At 46.1% G+C, this 18,928-nt stretch overlaps 1 protein-coding gene across 1 annotated transcript; it reads left to right on the top strand.

The window, feature by feature from the left end:
- The first annotated feature begins 75 nt into the window (after nt 1-75).
- Nucleotides 76-15,080, top strand: BLZF1 (basic leucine zipper nuclear factor 1). Its single transcript, XM_024553681.3, has 7 exons — nt 76-423; nt 1,597-1,672; nt 4,823-5,244; nt 6,488-6,687; nt 8,391-8,519; nt 10,706-10,925; nt 13,725-15,080. Exons 2-7 carry the CDS (start codon nt 1,642-1,644, stop codon nt 13,908-13,910), a joined length of 1,188 nt encoding a protein of 395 aa, XP_024409449.2. The 5' UTR covers nt 76-423; nt 1,597-1,641; the 3' UTR covers nt 13,911-15,080.
- The last annotated feature ends 3,848 nt before the right edge of the window (nt 15,081-18,928 follow it).

Genomic DNA, 18,928 nt, shown 5'->3' with positions numbered 1-18,928 from the left:
GTGGGACGGAACACTGCCTACCTCTTTTTAGCGTCATTACTTCCGTTTGGTTGACAGGTGACCCGGAAGTTCAAACCACTGGCCGGTTATTAAGGTCCGAATATTCTACAATTTATTTTTGAATAGGCATCTGTCCAGTTTTCAGTCACTGAAGCCTTACACCGTATGGCCTGTGTTACTTGAACTTAAACGCACTAAGAATGCGTTTACCTATTTCTTTCGGAAACGTGTTCGGAAACGAAACCCTGACTGATTAATCGGAAGTGATTAGTGAAGAGCGAGAAGTTGACGTCAGGAAGACCTGGACAGGGCGGGGCGGCTCGGGACGGAAAGGGACTGTCGGGAGCAGGCAGCCCGGTGATTTCGAGCCGGAGAACCGCGACGGGGCAGTCCCCTGGACTAGGAAGAGTGAGGGTCTTAGAGGTAAGTCCAAGAACGAGCTGGTGGAACCAAGGGGATGCCGACGGCGACGGAGGTCTAGGTGGGAGTTTGGTGTGAATGCCTTTGGATCCAGAGCTTGTTCGGACAGCGTTAGAACTTCGAATACGACTTCCCGGGACGGCAGAAGTTGACAGGCGCGTCGCTTCCTCCCCTGCCTCCTGTTACCCACTCACTCCACACCCCCCGCCGTCCCTCTCACCCCGTATTTGCCGGCAGACGCCCGCGGTGTTTGGCCATTTCGCCTGCGTCTCCCCAGCGCGGTTTCAGGGCTCACTGCTCAATCGAAGGGACTTTGGAGACCCGCTTGAAGGGCACTGTGAATGCCCTGGGGAGATGGACAACGGGGTAGGGATTGACCGTGGGAACGGGGGGCGGGGCGGCGGAGAGCAACGGGGGGAAATCGGGAGAACCGTAACAAAACAACAATAAAAAATAAAAATTTAAAATTTTTAAAAAAATTTTTAAAAAGGAGGATTCGTGACTGTTGAGGAAGGTAGTCCCGGAAGACCCGGGGCCAGGTTACGGCGAGTACTCAGAGTGATCATTTTTGTGGTGAAGCCAGTTGTCATCTCGTGTACACTTCATCATTTACTAACAAGGCATTAGGATCACCTTTCTGCTCGTGTTCTCCCGTGAATCTTTGTCCTGTAAGGCCATGCATGCATTTTTGAAAGCATGAGCTATGCCATTTTAGTCTTATTGTCAAGAAAATGCAAATTGAGTCATCGTGAATGTTTTTATTGTTTGCTAGGCACCTAAACAGAAGCTCCTCTCTGGTTACCTAGTGAATAAGTTAGTGTCACTAATGTCTCCTGAGAAAGTAATTGCCCTAATTACTTTACAATTCCTGTTGTCATATTAATAATGCAGAAGACCACGGTAGCCTCAGTGGTATTTCTGAGCTAAAATTCCAGACACTCCTTCGATAGTTTAGGGTTAGTGCCGAGGGCAGGGACGCAGAAATACCACCCTTAATGTTTTTTGAGACATTGGGTAGGCTTAACACTATCACCTATTAAAGGATATGGAACACTGTCTTTCTAAATTCACGTTACTAAATACAGAAGCAAGTAGAACATCATATTTAAATTACAGGGACTTAGTGAATGTGATTATACCGTATTGTTTTAATTCCTTCATTTTATACTTTTTTAGGTTTTGCCGTGGAAGTCTTGGGGTGCATTTTCATTAGTTAAAAAAATGACCACTCTTGAGAGTTTAGAAACTAAAGGTAAGTCTTTTTCTCTTAGTGATAATTGTTTCTAGAATGTGACATTTGCGACGACAGGACGGAGGGATGTTTGAGCCGGGTAAGTCTGTCTCAGGGAGCCCTCGGGAGTCACCTGGGTTTCAGATCTCCTCACGCTTGTTTGTGCTGCGGTGGTTACATTTCAGTGCTTCATGTGTACAGTTGAATGTTAACATCATCAGGAGTAGTTTATTTATTGGGCGGCAACTGCTATTAAACATTTAGTGTAAAAGCAGAGTTTTACAGCCATGTCCTCTCCCCACTGCAAGATTAAACAAGAAGATGGGCAAACAGGGAGTAGGTATGAAAGATCTCTCTCTTGTTGCATTGGTTTGCTAGGGCTGCTATAAGAACGTACCAGAAACTGGTGGCATAAACCACAGAAATTCATTGTCTCGCAGTTCTGGAGGCTAGGAGTCCGAGACGGAGGTGTCGGCAGGGCCATGCTCCCTTTAAGGGCACTGGGGAAGGATCCGTTCCAAGCTTCTCTGCTAGTTGCTGGTGGTTTGCTGGCAATTTTGGGTATTCCTTGGCCTGGTCACCCTGATATCTTACTTTACGTTCCTGTGGCATTCTCCCTGCGTGTGTTTCTGTGCCCAAATTTTTCCTTTTTATAAGGACATCAACCATATTGGATTAGGGGCCCACACGGCTCCACTATGAGCTCAACGAATTACATCTTCAGTGGCCCTGTTTCCAAGTAAGGTCGCATCCTGAGGCGTGGGGAGTCAGACTCCCGCATGCGAACGTCTGGGGAGACAGGGTTCACGTCGTAGCACCAGCTGCAGGAGCGACGTTCCAGTCCTGCCCTGCTTGTTCTCTGCAGCCCCACATACCGTTGGTCATTCCCACATTTTGAAATACTTCCTGTCCTTGACGTGCACGGCATCTTTGTTTCCGCCTTCTCTGTAGCCCTTCACTGTCCAATGCACCAACAACTGTGGCTATTTGAGTTTAAGTTAATACTTTTAAAAGTTAAAAATTTAGTTTCTCAGTCACATTAGCCACACAATAGGTTCTCAGTAGCCACATGTGGCTGGTGGTGGTTGTATCAGAAAGTGCAGAACTAGGATATACCCATCATTGCAGAAGATTCTGTGGGACATCGCGGCTCTAGCTTCTGTTTCTGTCTTATCCTCCTTTTCTGGTTTATCTTTTACATATTGCTTTCTCAGGGGGCTTTCCCTTCTTCTCTCAAGGCTTCAGGAATTATCTATAAGAATGACTTCCAAATTTATCTTTAGCTCCGATCTCTTCCCTTGTGATTCAGACCCTTATAGCATGCTGCCTACCACCCATCTTCACTTAAATGTCGGTAACAGTCTTAGCGTGTCCAAGGTGAACTCCTCCTGATGGCAGGTCATTCTTGGGTAGAGTGAGTTCTGGAGGGGGGGGCTTTCAGTGTGAGAGGGGAAACCATTTTCTGGAAGCCAACTTTGTAGCAAGCTGACTTCCACAGCAAACTCTTTAAAGGGGGTTTAAATATGTTTAGGAAGCAAGGGAGAGAAGATCATGCCAGTAAATATTGAATGAATTTAATTCAGTTGCATGTAACAGTGTTTCAGAGTCACCAGAAGACTTTTATATTATTAGGATAAGCAAATCAGAGACTATAATGAAAGTAATACTGGGGATTAATGGGAAATAAGATCAAATAATTGGTAACTAAAGTGAGAGCAAGTGGCATGATGCTTGTAAAAAACAGAAACTAAATACAATGTTATCATTTGCAAGGCCTCTGTGAAACTAAATTATTTTCATTGTTACTGCTTGTTTGTGATAGGGATTAGAGTTTTAAAGCACTTTCACATACATCGTTTCATTTGATTTTACTTTTACAGTACGCTAGGTAATTCAGTGGGTGTCCGGTTCCTACTGAATTTACGTTAACTGGTGTTAGTGAACAAAAAGTACTCTAATTGCAGAGCCCGAGAAAAAGTGCCCTTGTCACTTTTCTGTGACAAGTTTGTCAGCTGTCTGCACTTCCTCTAACGCCTCAGAAGAGCAGCAAGGTTGGCGTATGGTGCCAGAACTTTCCATGGAAGTTTGAGCAATACCCTTGCACGAGGGATGTGTCCTTGCTGCCAGGGCTGTTTCTGAAAGGGGGACATGCGATAAATAGGAGCAATCTGAAGATTGGAATCTGAATCCAAAACTTCTTTGAGGGAACAAGATTAAAATTTAAACCAAAGGTACTGAAGTCAGACAGTTTAGGGAAAGTAAACCAAACAGGAAAGTCTGAGGCATTTAAATGTTGACATTTCTCTAACCCCATGTGCCCTGCACGTGTGCAGGGTGCCCTGCCTGCTCGGAATGTGCTTGGCAGACTCACTGGGACAGTGGTTAGCACGCATGAGACCCCTACAGTGACAAGTGTGCTTCGTGACTAAGTTTCGAGCTGAGTGTGGACAGTAAGTGCCATAGGCCTCTTCGGAGAGTGGGCTGGAGCAAATGGGAGGGCTTAGTGCAAAGAGTGGAGGGGAAGCTGGCTTCGGAGGGATAACTGAGGACCACAGAGAGTGGCAAAAGAAGCTGTTGAGGAGACCTAGCAGAAACAAAGGCCTGAGTAGAGGCATAGCAGAGAGAGTACTGAATAATCCAGCTGGGAAGTTTGTGCAAAGCACTCTTTGCCAAGAGTTCAAAAAAACAGATAAACCGGTTTTGAAGTAGACGGTTTCAGATACGCATGTATGTAGCTGATACTTATTTTTATGGTCATCTAGCATCGGGTGTCCATGGAGTGCCAGGCTCTTGACCTCACTGTGTTCTTTCCTGCCACCACCCTCTGGCACAGTTGCTAGTGTGTCCATTTCACAGGCGAGGAAACTGAGATTTGTGGAGGGTTAAATTCCTTACCCAGCGTCACACGAGGAAGCAGAATCAGAACCGAGTGCCCTGATTCCAGATCCCCTGCTTTTTCTGCTGAGAGAGAAACCACTTGCATAAAGGAAGCGTGAGCCTGAAGGACATTGTTCACCTTTTGGGGCACACGGTGGTTTTGACAATTAATTTTACTCTGAATTTTTTCATTCTTCTGAGTGCCAGTAATTCTGAATGTGGGGCGAGGCTGTCCTGGCCTTTCCTGGTACTGCCTTTCAGTAAGTCGTTTCCGTGTCGTTGTCCCGTTTTCAGTCACCCTGGCTTCAGCCCCAGTCCGAGGAGCAGGAGATGGAATGGAAACCGAGGAGCCCGCTCACTCCATGGAGGTCCCTGCGGGAGCCCCACTGACGCGACCTCCCGCCCTCCGGAGTCCAAGGAGGAAAGCAGCTGAGAGCCCGGGTGTCCTTCGGCTGGGAGAGGCGCGCGACGACAAGGCGGTGGAGGTGGAGGCCGTGAGAATAGTGGTCCCCAGGGCGGCCATCACCCACGCTGCGCCCCGTGGCAGCGCCAAGGCCCAGTCCGTGGGGCGTCGGAAGGGGGAGCGCCTGGGCCGGTCGGAGGGGGTCGCAGAGCCCAGCGAGGGGCTCACAGAGCTGAAGAAGCTCAAGAACTCGGAGCGGAGGCTGCTCCAGGACAAGGAAGGCCTTTCCAACCAGCTGCGGGTGCAGACGGAGGTAAGCCCAGCCCGCCGCCCCGGGCCTCAGTGAGTGCCCAACGCACCCCCTGCTCGGCCTGCAGCCACTTCCTCCTGGAGAACAAGTGTCGCTCGCTGTGGCTTGTCACCTCTCATGGTGGCTTCCTCGCAAATACCACGTTCTCTCTGCGGGCCGCCAGTAGAGCTAGTGCGTCAGACCTTACGCCCCGGGAAGCGCGCGGAAGCCGGGGCGTGGGTGCTTTGGGCCAGGCGGCCTGTAAGCTGTGAAGCAGGTTCCAACCCTGGACGTCGGGCCGGAGACTGGCCGAGTCCGGCTTTGAGAGCGCCTGGCGCGCAAACCGTGTTTCGAGGATCCACAAGGTCCATGTACGTTTTTGCCCGTGCACAGCACACACGAGGCTCAGGGTAAAGAGGACGGTGGGATGGCGAGCGGAAGGCAGTCCGCGATGTCTGCCGTGTTTCCTCCTCCTTTGCACCTCGGCCCGCGGCGCTGAGGCCTCCGTGCTCTTCCCCTGGGAGACCATGGCGTGTCTCGTGGACGCCGGTCCCTGCGGCACGGTGCTTGGCGGTCCTTTCCCAAACACATCTGCGTAGGTTCTCAACACGTCACTAATTCTAAAGTTAGAATTTGTAGCTGTTTGGAAAACAAACAAAAACAGGGAAGACAGTGCCACCTCACTTACGAGTGTGTTCTTATGTCACGGAGAGCCCATTACAGATGGCAGCAGTGTTCCCCTGTGGCTGCCCGTGAACCCGTGCCTGCAGCGGGACGTCGATGTTTTGGCCTTTGCGCTTTCGACAACATAAGGAGTGCCCTTGTGGAGAATCCTGAACTGCTTCCTTTGCTTGCATTCTTAAAAATAAAAATCCTAGGGCACAAAGAAACTATTTTTTAAATGTTGAGTAAGGCTCAAAAAACACAGAAAACATTCTCTGTCCTGTTTTTTAACAAAACTTATTGTTTAGTTTTCTAATTTTTCTTCTTTAAGTGTTGACTGAAGCAGTTTGTTATTTTTATGATAATGATTTGTGCTCTTATTTTAAGAGGCTCACTTTATAACCACATGGACTATAAGTATAGATACAAAAAGAGGAAGATATAGTTAGTATATGTATATTATGAAACTTAAATATTTAATATCATTTTTGATCAATATTTTAAGTAATAGAGGTCCAAATTAAAAGTTTCTCTTTTGTTCATTTTGCGACATTATCGTCACTGACACCACCTTGCTTGTTACATTGGTCACGTGTTCTTCCAGGTCAATCGTGAGTTAAAAAAGTTGCTGGTGGCTTCTGTTGGGGATGACCTTCAGTATCACTTTGAACGTCTAGCCCGTGAGAAAAATCAGCTCGTGTTAGAAAACGAGGCCCTGGGTCGGAACACAGCTCAGCTGGCCGAACAGTTGGAGCGCATGTCGATACAGTGCGACGTGTGGCGAAGCAAATTCCTCGCGAGCAGGTATCTTCCGTTTTACACAGTATTTCATTTTCTAGTTTCCGGCCTGCTGGCTTGTTGACCCCATAACGCAAGAAGTCAACTGTAGTGTGAAAAATTTTGAGTTGGTTGTTGAAGTACGTCATGTGTTATTTAAGATGTGGACTCTTGCTCCTGTGGATGGAAGCACAGCCTCCCCAAATGGGGAGGGACATCGTGCAGACCCCCCTCATCCCAGAATTCTAGGTCACTGCTCTGTAGGAGAAATCACTCCAGCTGCAGTGTTTAATGCCAAACAAAACGGTCAACTCAGACATCTGGTAAACACAAAAATCACAAAAAGCAGACTAAATTATTTTTCTGGAGGACTCGAATGTCACTGCCACTCTGTAAGATAACATCATTTGTCCCCCATGCCCTGTTCCCGTCGTATGTGACCACATGATAGAGCCTCTTGGCCTTCTCTGTCTGCGCACAGAGGGAACGGGTGACGTTTGTACAGCACACTGGGGGGGGGGGGGGCGGGGGGGGGGGCGCAGCTGCTCCCCACTGGCCTAAACACACAGGAGACTCGGCTAGAAATTGCGGTTCTTTGTCTGTTTACCCCCTCCTTCCAACATTGAGCTGCTGGAGAATGGGCTCTGGCCATTACCCAGCTGTACTCCCCGTGCTTAGCCAAGTTACTTGGCCAACATATATTATGTTTCACAGGTAATATGCTGAAGAGCCATTGATTTAAATCTGATCTCCTGGTGATCTCTTACAAAACCCCAAAGCTTCCCAGGCTGTGCTCTAAGAACCGCTGGTTGTCAGGAGTAACTTTTTGGGAAAGTGTTTCTGCATGTCTTAACATCTGTGATAGTTTTTAGTAATTGACTACTCTCTTAAAGTCCTTAATTTGATTTCTAACTATGCTAGTCTTAGATGCTGTTTGGAGAAATGAACTTGTCTTTGAATGAAATTTAGTTCTCTTTGAACAGTTTAAGAGGCATATAGTAATATGTAACCTTTTTTAACATCCCTTTTTATAGTAATGCGATAAGGCCAGTAAGAATCTCTGTGTGTGCTAATATGAAAAACTCGCCAAGATAAACTATTCAGTGAAAAAAGCAAAGTATAGAAAAGTTTGTATTAAATAATCCCTTTTCTGTAAATAAAAAGAATATATGTATTTCTAACACATACTTTTTATGTTGAATGTACATAACTTTTTCTGGGAAATGTGTAAGAAACTTTATTGGTTATGTATAAAAGAAGGATGGGGGTGCTGGGTAGGTGGGAAGACTTAGTTTTCCTTTTATAGAAGCCTTTCTACATTAGTTTAACATTTTTCTAAAGGCAAAGAGGTAAGTGGGATGGTAGGAAAATAATGCATTTTTATTTTCCTTTAAAATGTTTTTTATTTAAAATATTTGGTTAATGTAATTTTTTTTTCAAAATTTGATCAATCTGGAGTAATATTGAGTAATATATCCTAAAAGTCACTATATATAAGTCCATTTCCTTTGTCATTTTGTAAATGTTTTAATTGAATCCCTTCAGTGAGTTCTCAGCTTGTAAACATTTTAAATACTTTTTACTGAAGGTTTAGAAACTGAGAATTAATTTGACTATGTTAATTCTTCTTGGTTAAGCTTTCGAAAATGAGAATCACCAAGGTCTATGTTAACTTCTCTGCACCGTGTTGTCGTCAGAGAATTTATAGGTGTGACTCTAATCTCTTCCAGGGTCTTGGCAGACGAGCTCACCAACTCCCGAGCAGTTTTACAGCGTCAGCACCGCCACGCGCAGGGCGCTATACAGGATCTCCTGAGTGAGCGGGAACAGTTTCGCCAGGAGATGGGAGCCACCCAGAAGTACGGCCCGTGTTCGCGTTGCGCAGGCCTCTGCTGTCCCCTCCGTCTCAGCCACTGTGACAGCTCTGTAGCGCTGCCATGCTGAGTAACCTACTGAGCACATACTTGGAGTGGCAATTTGAAACAGATGCCCAGGAGAGGGAGGGAGACTAAAAAACCAGAAGATACGCCTCTTAGCACATCCATAATAGAAGGAATCTCTGGATTTAAGAGTCAGTTTTGATGGTATCTGTAGCACTTTTGTAAAACTTTTGTTAGAAGCCAAGGAGTGTACCTGCCCTTCCTGTGGAAGGGGATCCTTTTGAGGACCATTCAGCGTGTGAGAGCTTACCTTCGTGGCCACATGCTCCAGAGCTATCAAAACTGATGGTCTTCCTTAAAAGTGCTTGTACTCTTACACAACTGACTTATTGCAAATCAGATCAGTACAGGTCAAAGAGGAGATCACAGGGGAAACTGGAAGAACGAAAACCCGATGTATCAAAATGTCAGATTTTGCGGGAGGCAACTAAAGCAGTGTTTAGAGGGAAATTTATAACTAAATGCTTAGTTTAGAAAAGAAGAAAGGTCTCCTTGGTAATCTGAGCTTCCCCCATAAGACATACAAGGAGCAAATTGAGCAAAAAGAAGAAAACAATAAGGATGAGAGCAGAAATAAATGAAATAAGAAGCCAAATGCTGCTTCTCTGAAAAGGTAAAATTAAGAACCCCAGTATAATCAGGAGAACAAAGATACGCAGAGCCAGTGTCAGGAATGAGGAGGGGCTGCACTGCCGTATGCTGACGTGAGAAAGGTAACGGGTGTCGGGAACAGCTCTCTGCCCATACGTTCAGCAGCCTGAGTGAAATGGACAGACTCCTTGAAAGACACAAGCCACCCACCGAAGGGTACTCAAGAACAGATGACCTGAGTAGCGTAACCTATTAAAACAATTGTATTTATAGTTAAAAAACCTTCCGGTAAATGAAACTCCAGGCCTAGACTTATTCGCCAGTGAATCCTAGTGAACATCTAAGGGAGAAATAAAGCCAAATTTATACAAACTCTTCTAGGAAGTAGAGAAGTAGGGAACAATTTCCACTCGTCCTACGAGGCCAGCATTGTCTGGATACCAAAACCAGACAGATTGCAACAAAACTACGGCCCCATCTCTCTCATGAACAGAGATGCAGAAACCCCTTCACAGTGTGAATGAGTCAAATCCACCCGTATACAGTCACGCTGCACAGGGCGTTTTGGCCAATGGAGGACCCACAGGGGTCCCCTGAGATTGTGACGGAGCTGGAACATTCCCATCCCTAATGGTGTGGCAGCCAGCACGGGGTGGGCTGGTGTGTTTGCGGTGATGCCGGTGAAAACTGACAGCTGCCAGTCGTGTACAGCGGAGCTCGTACAGCACGTACAGTCCGCATACTTGACAGTAATCACACGTGACTACGATGTGGTTTATGTTTCCTATGCTATACTTTCTGTTGTTTCAGAGTGTGCTCTTGCCACTTGGGGGAAAAACGGTGCTGTCAGACAGTGTGGCGTGTTGTGCCAGCAGCAGCCGCACCCGGCGGCTGTCTCCGGATTGCGTCATTTTCTCGATATTTGCTGTAACCCCATGTTGTACACTGACCTGCTGTACCGGTTTGGGGCCCGGGAGCGGCAGGCTGTGCTGTGCAGCGCAGGTGTGCCGGAGACCGCACGGCGTAGGTGTGTGCGAGGGCGCTCCGTGACGGTCACACCATGACGCAGCTGTCAAACGACGCACTGCTCAGAAGATGGCCCGTCATTACGGGAGCATGACTGTCTAAAAAGGTTGTTTACACGTCTTGTCCAAGGACACTGTAGCCCAGGAATTGTAGGTCGGTATGTCATCAAAAATCAATGCTACTCCCAGAAAAGACATACATATGCACATCTCGATAGGTGCAAGACTAAATGAGTATACTAGCTTATTTCACCCATCTAAAAATATGAGAAAAAAGGACTGTTAGTGATTTCCCGATAACAACCTATAAATTGATAAGTGCTTTCTGTAATCTAACTTACTTTATCAGACTGATTTATTGAGCTCTGAAAGAGAGATGCGGAGAAAGACATTATATGATTTCAGAAGTGTTTCTCAGTCACTGCGCATTCCCGATTGTCCCATGTTACCCTCTGGCTAACAGTCGGCGTTCCTGTGTGTTCTCTGCAGACTGCTGGAGGAGCTCCTAGTCTCCCTGCAGTGGGGAAGAGAGCAGACCTACTACCCCCGCGCGCAGCCCCACAGCACCGCCGGACTAGCACTCACAAATCACAAGTTGGCCAAAGCAGTGAATTCTCATCTTCTGGGAAACGTTGGAACCAACAGTCAGAAAAAGATTCCATCGACAGCTGAATTCTGCAGCAGCCCAGCAGAAAAAATGGCTGAAGAGGTGAAGTGTTTCTTGCACGATCTGTGGAACCTCTAATGCTGCCCTCTTACCGAAGGGTGGCGTGTTCTGAGGGAAAGTGTAAAGAATGGGATCTAGACGGGACTCATGCAGATGAGCTGGTCATCTTGGAGAAAACGGTTTCTTCCTCTCTGAGCTTTAATTTTCTCAAATGTGATTATTCTCTTCTTAAGGAGAAAACTGTAATTGTTTAGAAAGAGGGCCTATTTTTTAGTCTTTTTCTTGAGTTCATTTTGGTACAAAAGCTACTATGTAGAATTTCTAATTTAATAATCAAGAATAGATAATAGATTACTCTGATCTTAGAAACTGTTGATTCCCACATGTAGATGTGAATGTGTCAGATGTTGTGGAATCATACAGTGCAGACCTGGCACACACGTCCTGGGTGAGGTCAGGGCCATGTCGGTGAGGTCAGGGCCATGTCGGTGAGTTGCCAAATACCACGGTCTCAGTTCCGACCACAGCCAGTTTCACTTCCATTCCACTTCTGTATCCAGCTCTCGGGTTCCCATCGTAGGCTGTCATTAGCTAGGACTGCGCCACTTGTAAAATCTTCAGCCCAGCACCTCTGCAGGGACCCGTGTCTCTCTCTTCCCAGCTCTGACTCCTTCGTCCTGAGTATCCCTTTTCCTGGGTCACATCACCACTTTTATCCCTTGATCCCTGCATTTTCTCTTCTCATCAGCCACTCCCCTAGCTCTCTTCCTCGCCTCGGCTCGCCTGGACCCCATTCTGAAGCGCCTTTGCCTCTCACCCTGGTCTCGGAGCCCTGGAGACTCCAGCCCCGATCCGTTCAGCTGTTTGCCGTCTTTGTTCCTGTGCCCATCCCACTCCCCAGCAGGTGTCTAGTTCCTTACACAGAAGAGAAAGAGGGCAGAGGACAACACTCCCTCAAGTCCCACTTGCTATCCACACACCTGTCTCTTTGGCAGCCAGCCTCCCATACATTTCCATGGGATTTCTCCATGTATTTGTCCCACAGACAGCTAAAAATAGAACCATGTCTTTTCTTCTTGCTGTAGCATTTATATTTTACCCCCATACAGAAAAAAAAGAAGAAAACCAATCTGCTGCTTCCACTACTCCCGATCATTGTGGACTACACATGCTATATAGGGATGTTTTGAGGATTGCATAAAGTAATGCATATAAAGCCCACAGCAGATTCCAATATAGCATAATTTCTCAATGATAGGTACCATTTTTATTATGTCCTTCGTCCCCCAAATCCTGTTGGTTTTACAAATCCTGTCAGGTCCTTCTCATCTCTCCTCCCCCCCACATTCAGCCACTGACCTTCAACCTGCCTGCTGCAATGGTCGCTTCACCAATAGCTCCCTGCCTTGCTTTTCACAAACACCGTCCCCTCAAAACTGTCAGTGCATTCATCTCCGTGCTCCTGTTGACACAGCTCCCAGTCTCCCTTGTGGAGTTTGAATTCTTTATATTGTATAAAAGGATTTTCATAATCTTTATCCATTTTCCCTTCTCAATGACCATTTCCCAGGTGTACCTCCCCGCCCTTCCCCCACACAATTCACATTCCAGTAGTTAACCACTTTTTATTCCACTGTATCTCACACGTCTGTGCCTACTACTCCTGCTGCCTCCACTGCCCTTCCAGCACCTCTGCACCTTGAAGAATCAGCCCCACCCTGCTCCAGAACCTCACCGGCAAACCTAGATGTGCCTTCTTCAAGGCTCCGTTGCATCTTGTATTTATTATAGCTCTTTAACATGGAAAATTACAACTGTTTGATTCTCCATCACCCAAGCTGTAAGGTTTTTTAAGGAGGGGCTGTGTCTTACGTGTCCTCAAGGTCTGGTATAGTCCTTTGCACATAGTAGGTACTCAGCTGCTTAGTAAATGGATCAGCACCTAAAACCAGACTCGTCATTTTATCCTTTCCATTCTGCTTCTCTGTTCTCCCTGGGAAGTTGTGCACCGCCAATGGTGTTTGGTAGAACTGACTGCTCCTTTCTCGAAGCACTCGCGCCCCTTGCCTATGGAGCCAGGGCTTTCCGCAGTTCCTAACTGCACCGCCCGCAGCCTCTGCACTGTAACCCATTTTCCTCACGTGATGACGGGTGGGAGAATGAGCGTGAGAAGCAGAACGAGGAGCCAGCGCTTTCATGTTACCTTTGCCCAAGGGTTCCTCCTGTCAAGGGCCTCAGCGAAGGCGGCAGAATGGAGAAAATCACAGCAGGAGAACTAGGGGAGGGAGCAGGGTGTCCGTGAAACCCAAGACACCAGAGCACGACGGTCAGCGTGCAATGCTGCGTATGAGGTAGGAAGAGAGAGAGGAAGCACAGCTGGCTTTTGTAAGTGATCAAAACTGGGACGTAGGGTTTCAATACCGGAATCAAGGTGGAATCCTGATTCCACGCAGCTGAAGGAAAGGCTGAAGGAGGAAGGTAGTGGGAACTTTTTGGTGTAGGGTAAAAATGAACATCAAGTAGAATCGATACAACCATGCCTTCTGTGTTTTCATGTTTTTTCTTCAGCATCCATAGAACAGTAATTTCTTCATTTTTTAAAAATAGGTAAACTAGGTAGTGTAATAATTACACATCATTGTTAAATTTAGAGCTTTTTGAGAAGAGGGTTAAGTTCTCTCAGGGTAAGGTCTCTTGCAGCCAGATTTGTTACTCAGATGTGATTTCTATGGTAGTTATATATTAGTGAAATGGAACTTTATGGGTAGTTACACCTCAATAAAACCCAGGGGTTTACAGTCGCCACTGTATCCATCTGACATTATTTCGTATTTTCCTTAGGTCTTACGCAACTTGGACCCAGTTACCTGTACAGAAAGCCCACCTGATAATCCATTTTCTGAGTCTTCACCAACCACCTTACTCGCTACCAAGAAAAACATTGGGCGATTTCATCCCTACACTCGATACGAAAATATCACTTTCAACTGCTGCAATCGCTGCCAGGGAGAGCTCATTGTCCTGTAACGAACGTCAGCGTGGGCAGCCTGCCGCAGGCATGCGCTGCTCCCCAGCAGCTGTCACTGTTAGGGAGCGGGGCTCCTACCATGCTAGAAGTGCTCTCACTTCCTATTTAAGTAATACGCGCCCCCCAAGACGTTCCACGGGCTAGACTCCAGACCACCCTTCCCTAACAACGGTCTCAGGGTCAGGAAAGAATGAAGCTGCAGATATGTCTCAAGTGCGAAATGCTGCCCAGAGGTGACATGATGCTTTCCCTCCATCTAACAGGAAAGGAGTTACATACCTTCTATTAGGCTCTAAGTCACTGTTTATCTTGCTCTGTGTTTTATGTCAGCAGACAATTTTGGTCATGGAGACAGGGATGGGCACAGGACAGCCCGGGTCTCATGCAGCCACACCCAGCACTTACTGCCGTCTGCGCGTCCTGTGTAGTGCCACCGCGGAGCCGAGCACACGGAACAGGGCCACGAAGCCCGGAATACTGACCATCTCGCTCCTCCTGGTTTTCTGACCCTTACTGTAAAGTAGTAGTTGGCAGGGAATATTGGGGGGAAGGAGTGTCCTTTCCCTTTTTGGTGATTTTTGGGGGGCTACAAAGGAGGCTTAGGAAATACTATATAGGTGAAGGTTTTAAAATAAACGCTGTGTATTGGGAAAACTAAGAGTATCTTACAGCCACATGAGCAAGTGCCCCAGCAAACATGTTCTCATGCCGGTCTGGTGCAGGGCCCCCAGTGTGAGCGGCACACCTTGACGTGTGTGGAAGACACAGATCCTGACAACTGAGCTCCCGCTGACAAACGCGCCCGGAATGTCCAATTCGGTATTTACAGAATGTGGTGGAGCCAGTAGGATAGTTGTGGAATACTGTGCAAACTCGAACATGCAACCCATCAATTAATTCACATTATGTAATACCTGTTACTATTTGTTTATGATGGACAATCACAAAACACCCTCTTGTAGGCCTTTAAAACTATCCATAAAATGTTTGTACCAAATCACACTACTTAGTTACAGAAGTGCGTATCAACAGAGAAACCTTCAAGAAACAAATCTGGTCAGAGTACAATACATTTTAATGTCAACCCAATGGTTTTGGTGTTTTTTGGTCTCATTCATCTGAATTATATTTATAACTTCGAGTGGCAATAAATTTCTCTGTATTCTTTATTTAGCATTGCCTTTTTTCCCCGAGAATGACGTGCTTCAGTTCAAATTCCATCTAGCTTATGCTACTTACAACCGCTTCTTCAGCCTTCCCTCTAGTTTTACTTAGAAGAAAACTGAGAGGAGAAGCTTCATGACATTGGATTTGGCAGTGACTTCTTACATGTGAGATCGATCCAGAAGCACAGGCAACAAAAAAAAACAAGGAAGATAAACTGAACTTCATCAAAATGAAAACCTTTTGTACATGAAAGGACACTGCCAACAGAATAAAAAGGCACCCGCAGAGTGGGTGAAAATATTTGCAAATCACATATCTAATAAGAGTCCGGGATCCAGAATAAGTAAGAACTACAACTCAACAACCAAAACCAAACAACCCAATCTAAAAACTGGGCAAAGGACATGAATAGCCATTTCTCCTAAAAAGATACACTAACGGCCAATAAGCACATCAAAAGATGTTCAACATCACTAATAATTATGGAAATGCAAATTGAGCACTTCCTGCCTGTTAGGATGACTGTTTCAAAGAAGCAAAATAACAAGGCAAGGGTGTGAGAAAACTGGAGCCCTTGTGCACTGCTGGTAGGGATATAAAATGGTGCAGCCACTGCTGAAGGCAGGGTGGCGGTCCCTCAGAAAAGTTCACAAAGTTACCTATAACCCAGCAATTCCACATGTAAGTCGGTACCCAAAATCGTTGAAGGCAAGGACTCAAACAGATATTTGTACGCCAGTGTTCACAGCAGCAGCATTCACAATAGCCAAAAGGTGGAAGTAATACAGGTGTCCCTGGATGGACGGGCAAAATGTGTGTGTGTGTGTGTGTGTGTGTGTATAAATAAAATGGAATTTCAGCCTTAACAAAGAATGAAAATCTGATTTTGCTAGGGCATAGAAGAATCTTTAAAACATTACACTAAGTGAAATAAGTCAGAAAGAAAGGGGCAAACAGTGTATGATTCCACTTACAAGAGGCAGCTGAAATAATCCAATCAGACAGAGGCAGAGCAGCGGTTGCCAAGTGACAGGGGAAGATAGAGGGGAGAGCTTTTGATTGGCAGGCACAGAGCTCCCCTTGGGATGGCGAGGAGTCTTGGAGATGGAAGTCAGCGGTGGCCGTACAACAGCATAAATGTACTTAATGCCACTGAGTCGCACATTTAAAAATGGTCATTTTATGTACATTTATGTATATTTTACCATAATAAAAAAAAAATTGTACCCACTTGTAACCTCAAACTGGCAGCACACTTATGTGATGGTTGATTTAAGAGTGTCAATAATAATAACAATAATGTTAACACTTGACTGAACTAAACAGAATAAAAGATCTCAAATCAACAACCTGACCTTACACATTAAGGAACCAGAAAAAGAAGGCAAACTAAACTAAAGAAGGTAGCACAAGGAAGGAAATTGAAGTTAGAGCAGAAATAAAATAGAGAATAAAAGAGCAAGAGAGTATCAAGAAACCAAAAGTTGGTTCTTCGAAAATATTCATGAAATTGTCAAATCTGTAGCCAGACAAAGAAAGAAAAAGACACAAATAACTAAAATCAGAAATGAAAGTGGGGACATTATTACCAACCTCATAGATTAAAAAAAAAAAAAAAAGAAACAATTGTGCCTGACAAATTAAATAACCTAGATAAAACAGACAAGTTCCTAGAAACACAAAAATTACCAAAACTGACTCAAAAAGCAACAGAAAATGTGAACAGACCTGTAACAACAAAAGCAATTAAATCAGTAATCAAACACCTCCTAACACCAGGAGTGGACCCTGAGGTAAGCCACGGGCACTGGGTGGTGGTGGTGTACCGACGCAGGTTCCTGGATGGTAACAAAGGTACCACCTCGGTCAGGGATGCTGGCCAGAGATGCAGGGATGGTGGGGGAGGTTGCGGGGCAGGGGAAATATGAGGACTCCACACTTTCTGCTCAGTTTTGCTGTGAACCTGAAACTGCTCTTAAAAATAGACTACTAAAAAAGAAAAGCCTTCCCGTAGAAGTCCAGGACCAGAAAGTTTCACTGATGAATTCTACCAGCTACTTAAAGAATTAATACCGATCCTTCTCAGTATCCTCAAAAAAAACACCCAAAAACCTAAGTACATAAAAGGGGAGGGCACAGGGAACACTTTCCAACTCACTCTCTGAGGCCAGTACTACTGACACCAACACTGCAAAAAGACACCACAGGAAAAGACTCCTGCAGACCAGTATCTCCTGAGTGTAGATGAAAGAAGTCCTCAGCAAAACACTAGCAAACTGAATGCAACAGCATAGTGAAGGGGTTACACGCCACAACCAAGTGGTATTTATCATTAACCAATGCAATGTAGTGCATTCACAGAACAAAGGACAAAACCACACGACCATTTCACTTGTTGCAGAGAGGACTGCAGGCGGTCGAGACAGGACTAGGATCCAGTGACTAAAGCACAAATCTGCAGGGGACCAGAACCTCGTGTTTCAAAGCTTCACCGGAACTCCTACAAAGATGCTCCACTTTCCCTCGCACTTGTATGGGTACCATTGTCCTCCGCCTCTTAAAACCTCTTACAGTGTTGGGTACAGAACCCCCACACCCCAACTCCGATGTAGCCTTAGATACTTCCCAAATGCCCACCAACGCATATAAGCTTTGTAACCGAGCAAAAGGATTCTGCAGTCGTACGGATTAGAGTCTGAGCAAACTACTTGCCTCTATCACTTCCTCATCGTCCAAACAAGACTAATAGGGTTGTTATAGGAATTACATCAAGTGTCTTCTGGCCGAGATGGAGGCGTAGGTAGACATACTGGGCCTCCTCGGACAACCAAAAGAAGGACAACAACAATTTAAAAACAAAAAACAACCAGAACCGACAGAAAATCGAACTGTATGGAAGTCCGACAACCAAGGAGATAAAGAAGAAACATTCATCAGACCAGTAGGAGGGGCGGAGAGCACTCACAGCAAGGCGGCAGCTGGCGGACCCAGCAAGGTGGCGGATTGTGGAGCGGGGCGGGCAAAGCTGCAGCTGGCTGGTGAGGCAGCAGCTGGTGGACCAGGTGACAGACCGTGCAACCCAGGGCTCCAGCGTGGAGGGAAATAAAGCCTCAAACCACTGATTAGAAACACCCGTGGGGGTTGAGGTGGCAGCAGGAGAAACTCCCAGCCTCACAGGAGAGTTCATTGGAGAGACCCACAGGGGCCTAGAGCGTGCACAAGCCCACCCACTTGGGAATCAGCACCAGAGGGACCCAATTTGATTGTGGGTAGCGGAGGGAGTAATTGAGAGCCAGCAGAGTGGAGCAAGCGCCATTGCTCCCTCTTGGCACCCCCCCCCCCCCACGTACAGCGTCACAGCGAAGCAACCAGCTTTACCCCGCCCTGGGGAACACCTAAGGCTCTACCCCTTTATGTAACAGGCACGCCAAGACCAAAAAAAAAAATGGCCCAAATGAAAGAACAGATCAAAGCTCCAGAAAAAATACAACTAAGCTACAAAGAGATAGCCAACCTATCAGATGCACAGTTCAAAACACTGGTAATCAGGATGCTCACAGAATTGGTTGAATTTGGTCACAAATTAGATGAAAAAATGAAGGCTATGCTAAGAGAAACAAAGGAAAATGTACAAGGAACCAATAGTGATGGGAAGGAAACTGGGACTCAAATCAACAGTGTGGACCAGAAGGGAGAAAGAAACATCCAACCAGAAAAGGATAAAGAAACAAGAATTCAGAAAAATGAGGAGAGGCTTAGGAACCTCCAGGACATCTTTAAACGTTCCAATATCCGAATTATAGGGGTGCCAGAAGGAGAAGAGGAAGAGCAAAAAATTGAAAACTTATTT

The sequence above is a fragment of the Desmodus rotundus genome, chromosome 12 (assembly GCF_022682495.2).
Source record: "Desmodus rotundus isolate HL8 chromosome 12, HLdesRot8A.1, whole genome shotgun sequence".
Lineage (NCBI taxonomy): Eukaryota > Metazoa > Chordata > Mammalia > Chiroptera > Phyllostomidae > Desmodus > Desmodus rotundus.
This window is presented reverse-complemented; position numbering and strand designations above follow the sequence as displayed.

What these genes read in the sequence shown, in the direction of transcription:
- BLZF1 (XM_024553681.3), top strand. Translation starts at nt 1,642, where the DNA reads ATGACCACTCTTGAGAGTTTAGAAACTAAAG. An exon ending in AGCTGCGGGTGCAGACGGAG is followed by an intron (nt 5,245 to 6,487) that starts GTAAGCCCAGCC and finishes GTGTTCTTCCAG; the next exon opens with GTCAATCGTGAGTTAAAAAA. An exon ending in GAGATGGGAGCCACCCAGAA is followed by an intron (nt 8,520 to 10,705) that starts GTACGGCCCGTG and finishes TGTTCTCTGCAG; the next exon opens with ACTGCTGGAGGAGCTCCTAG.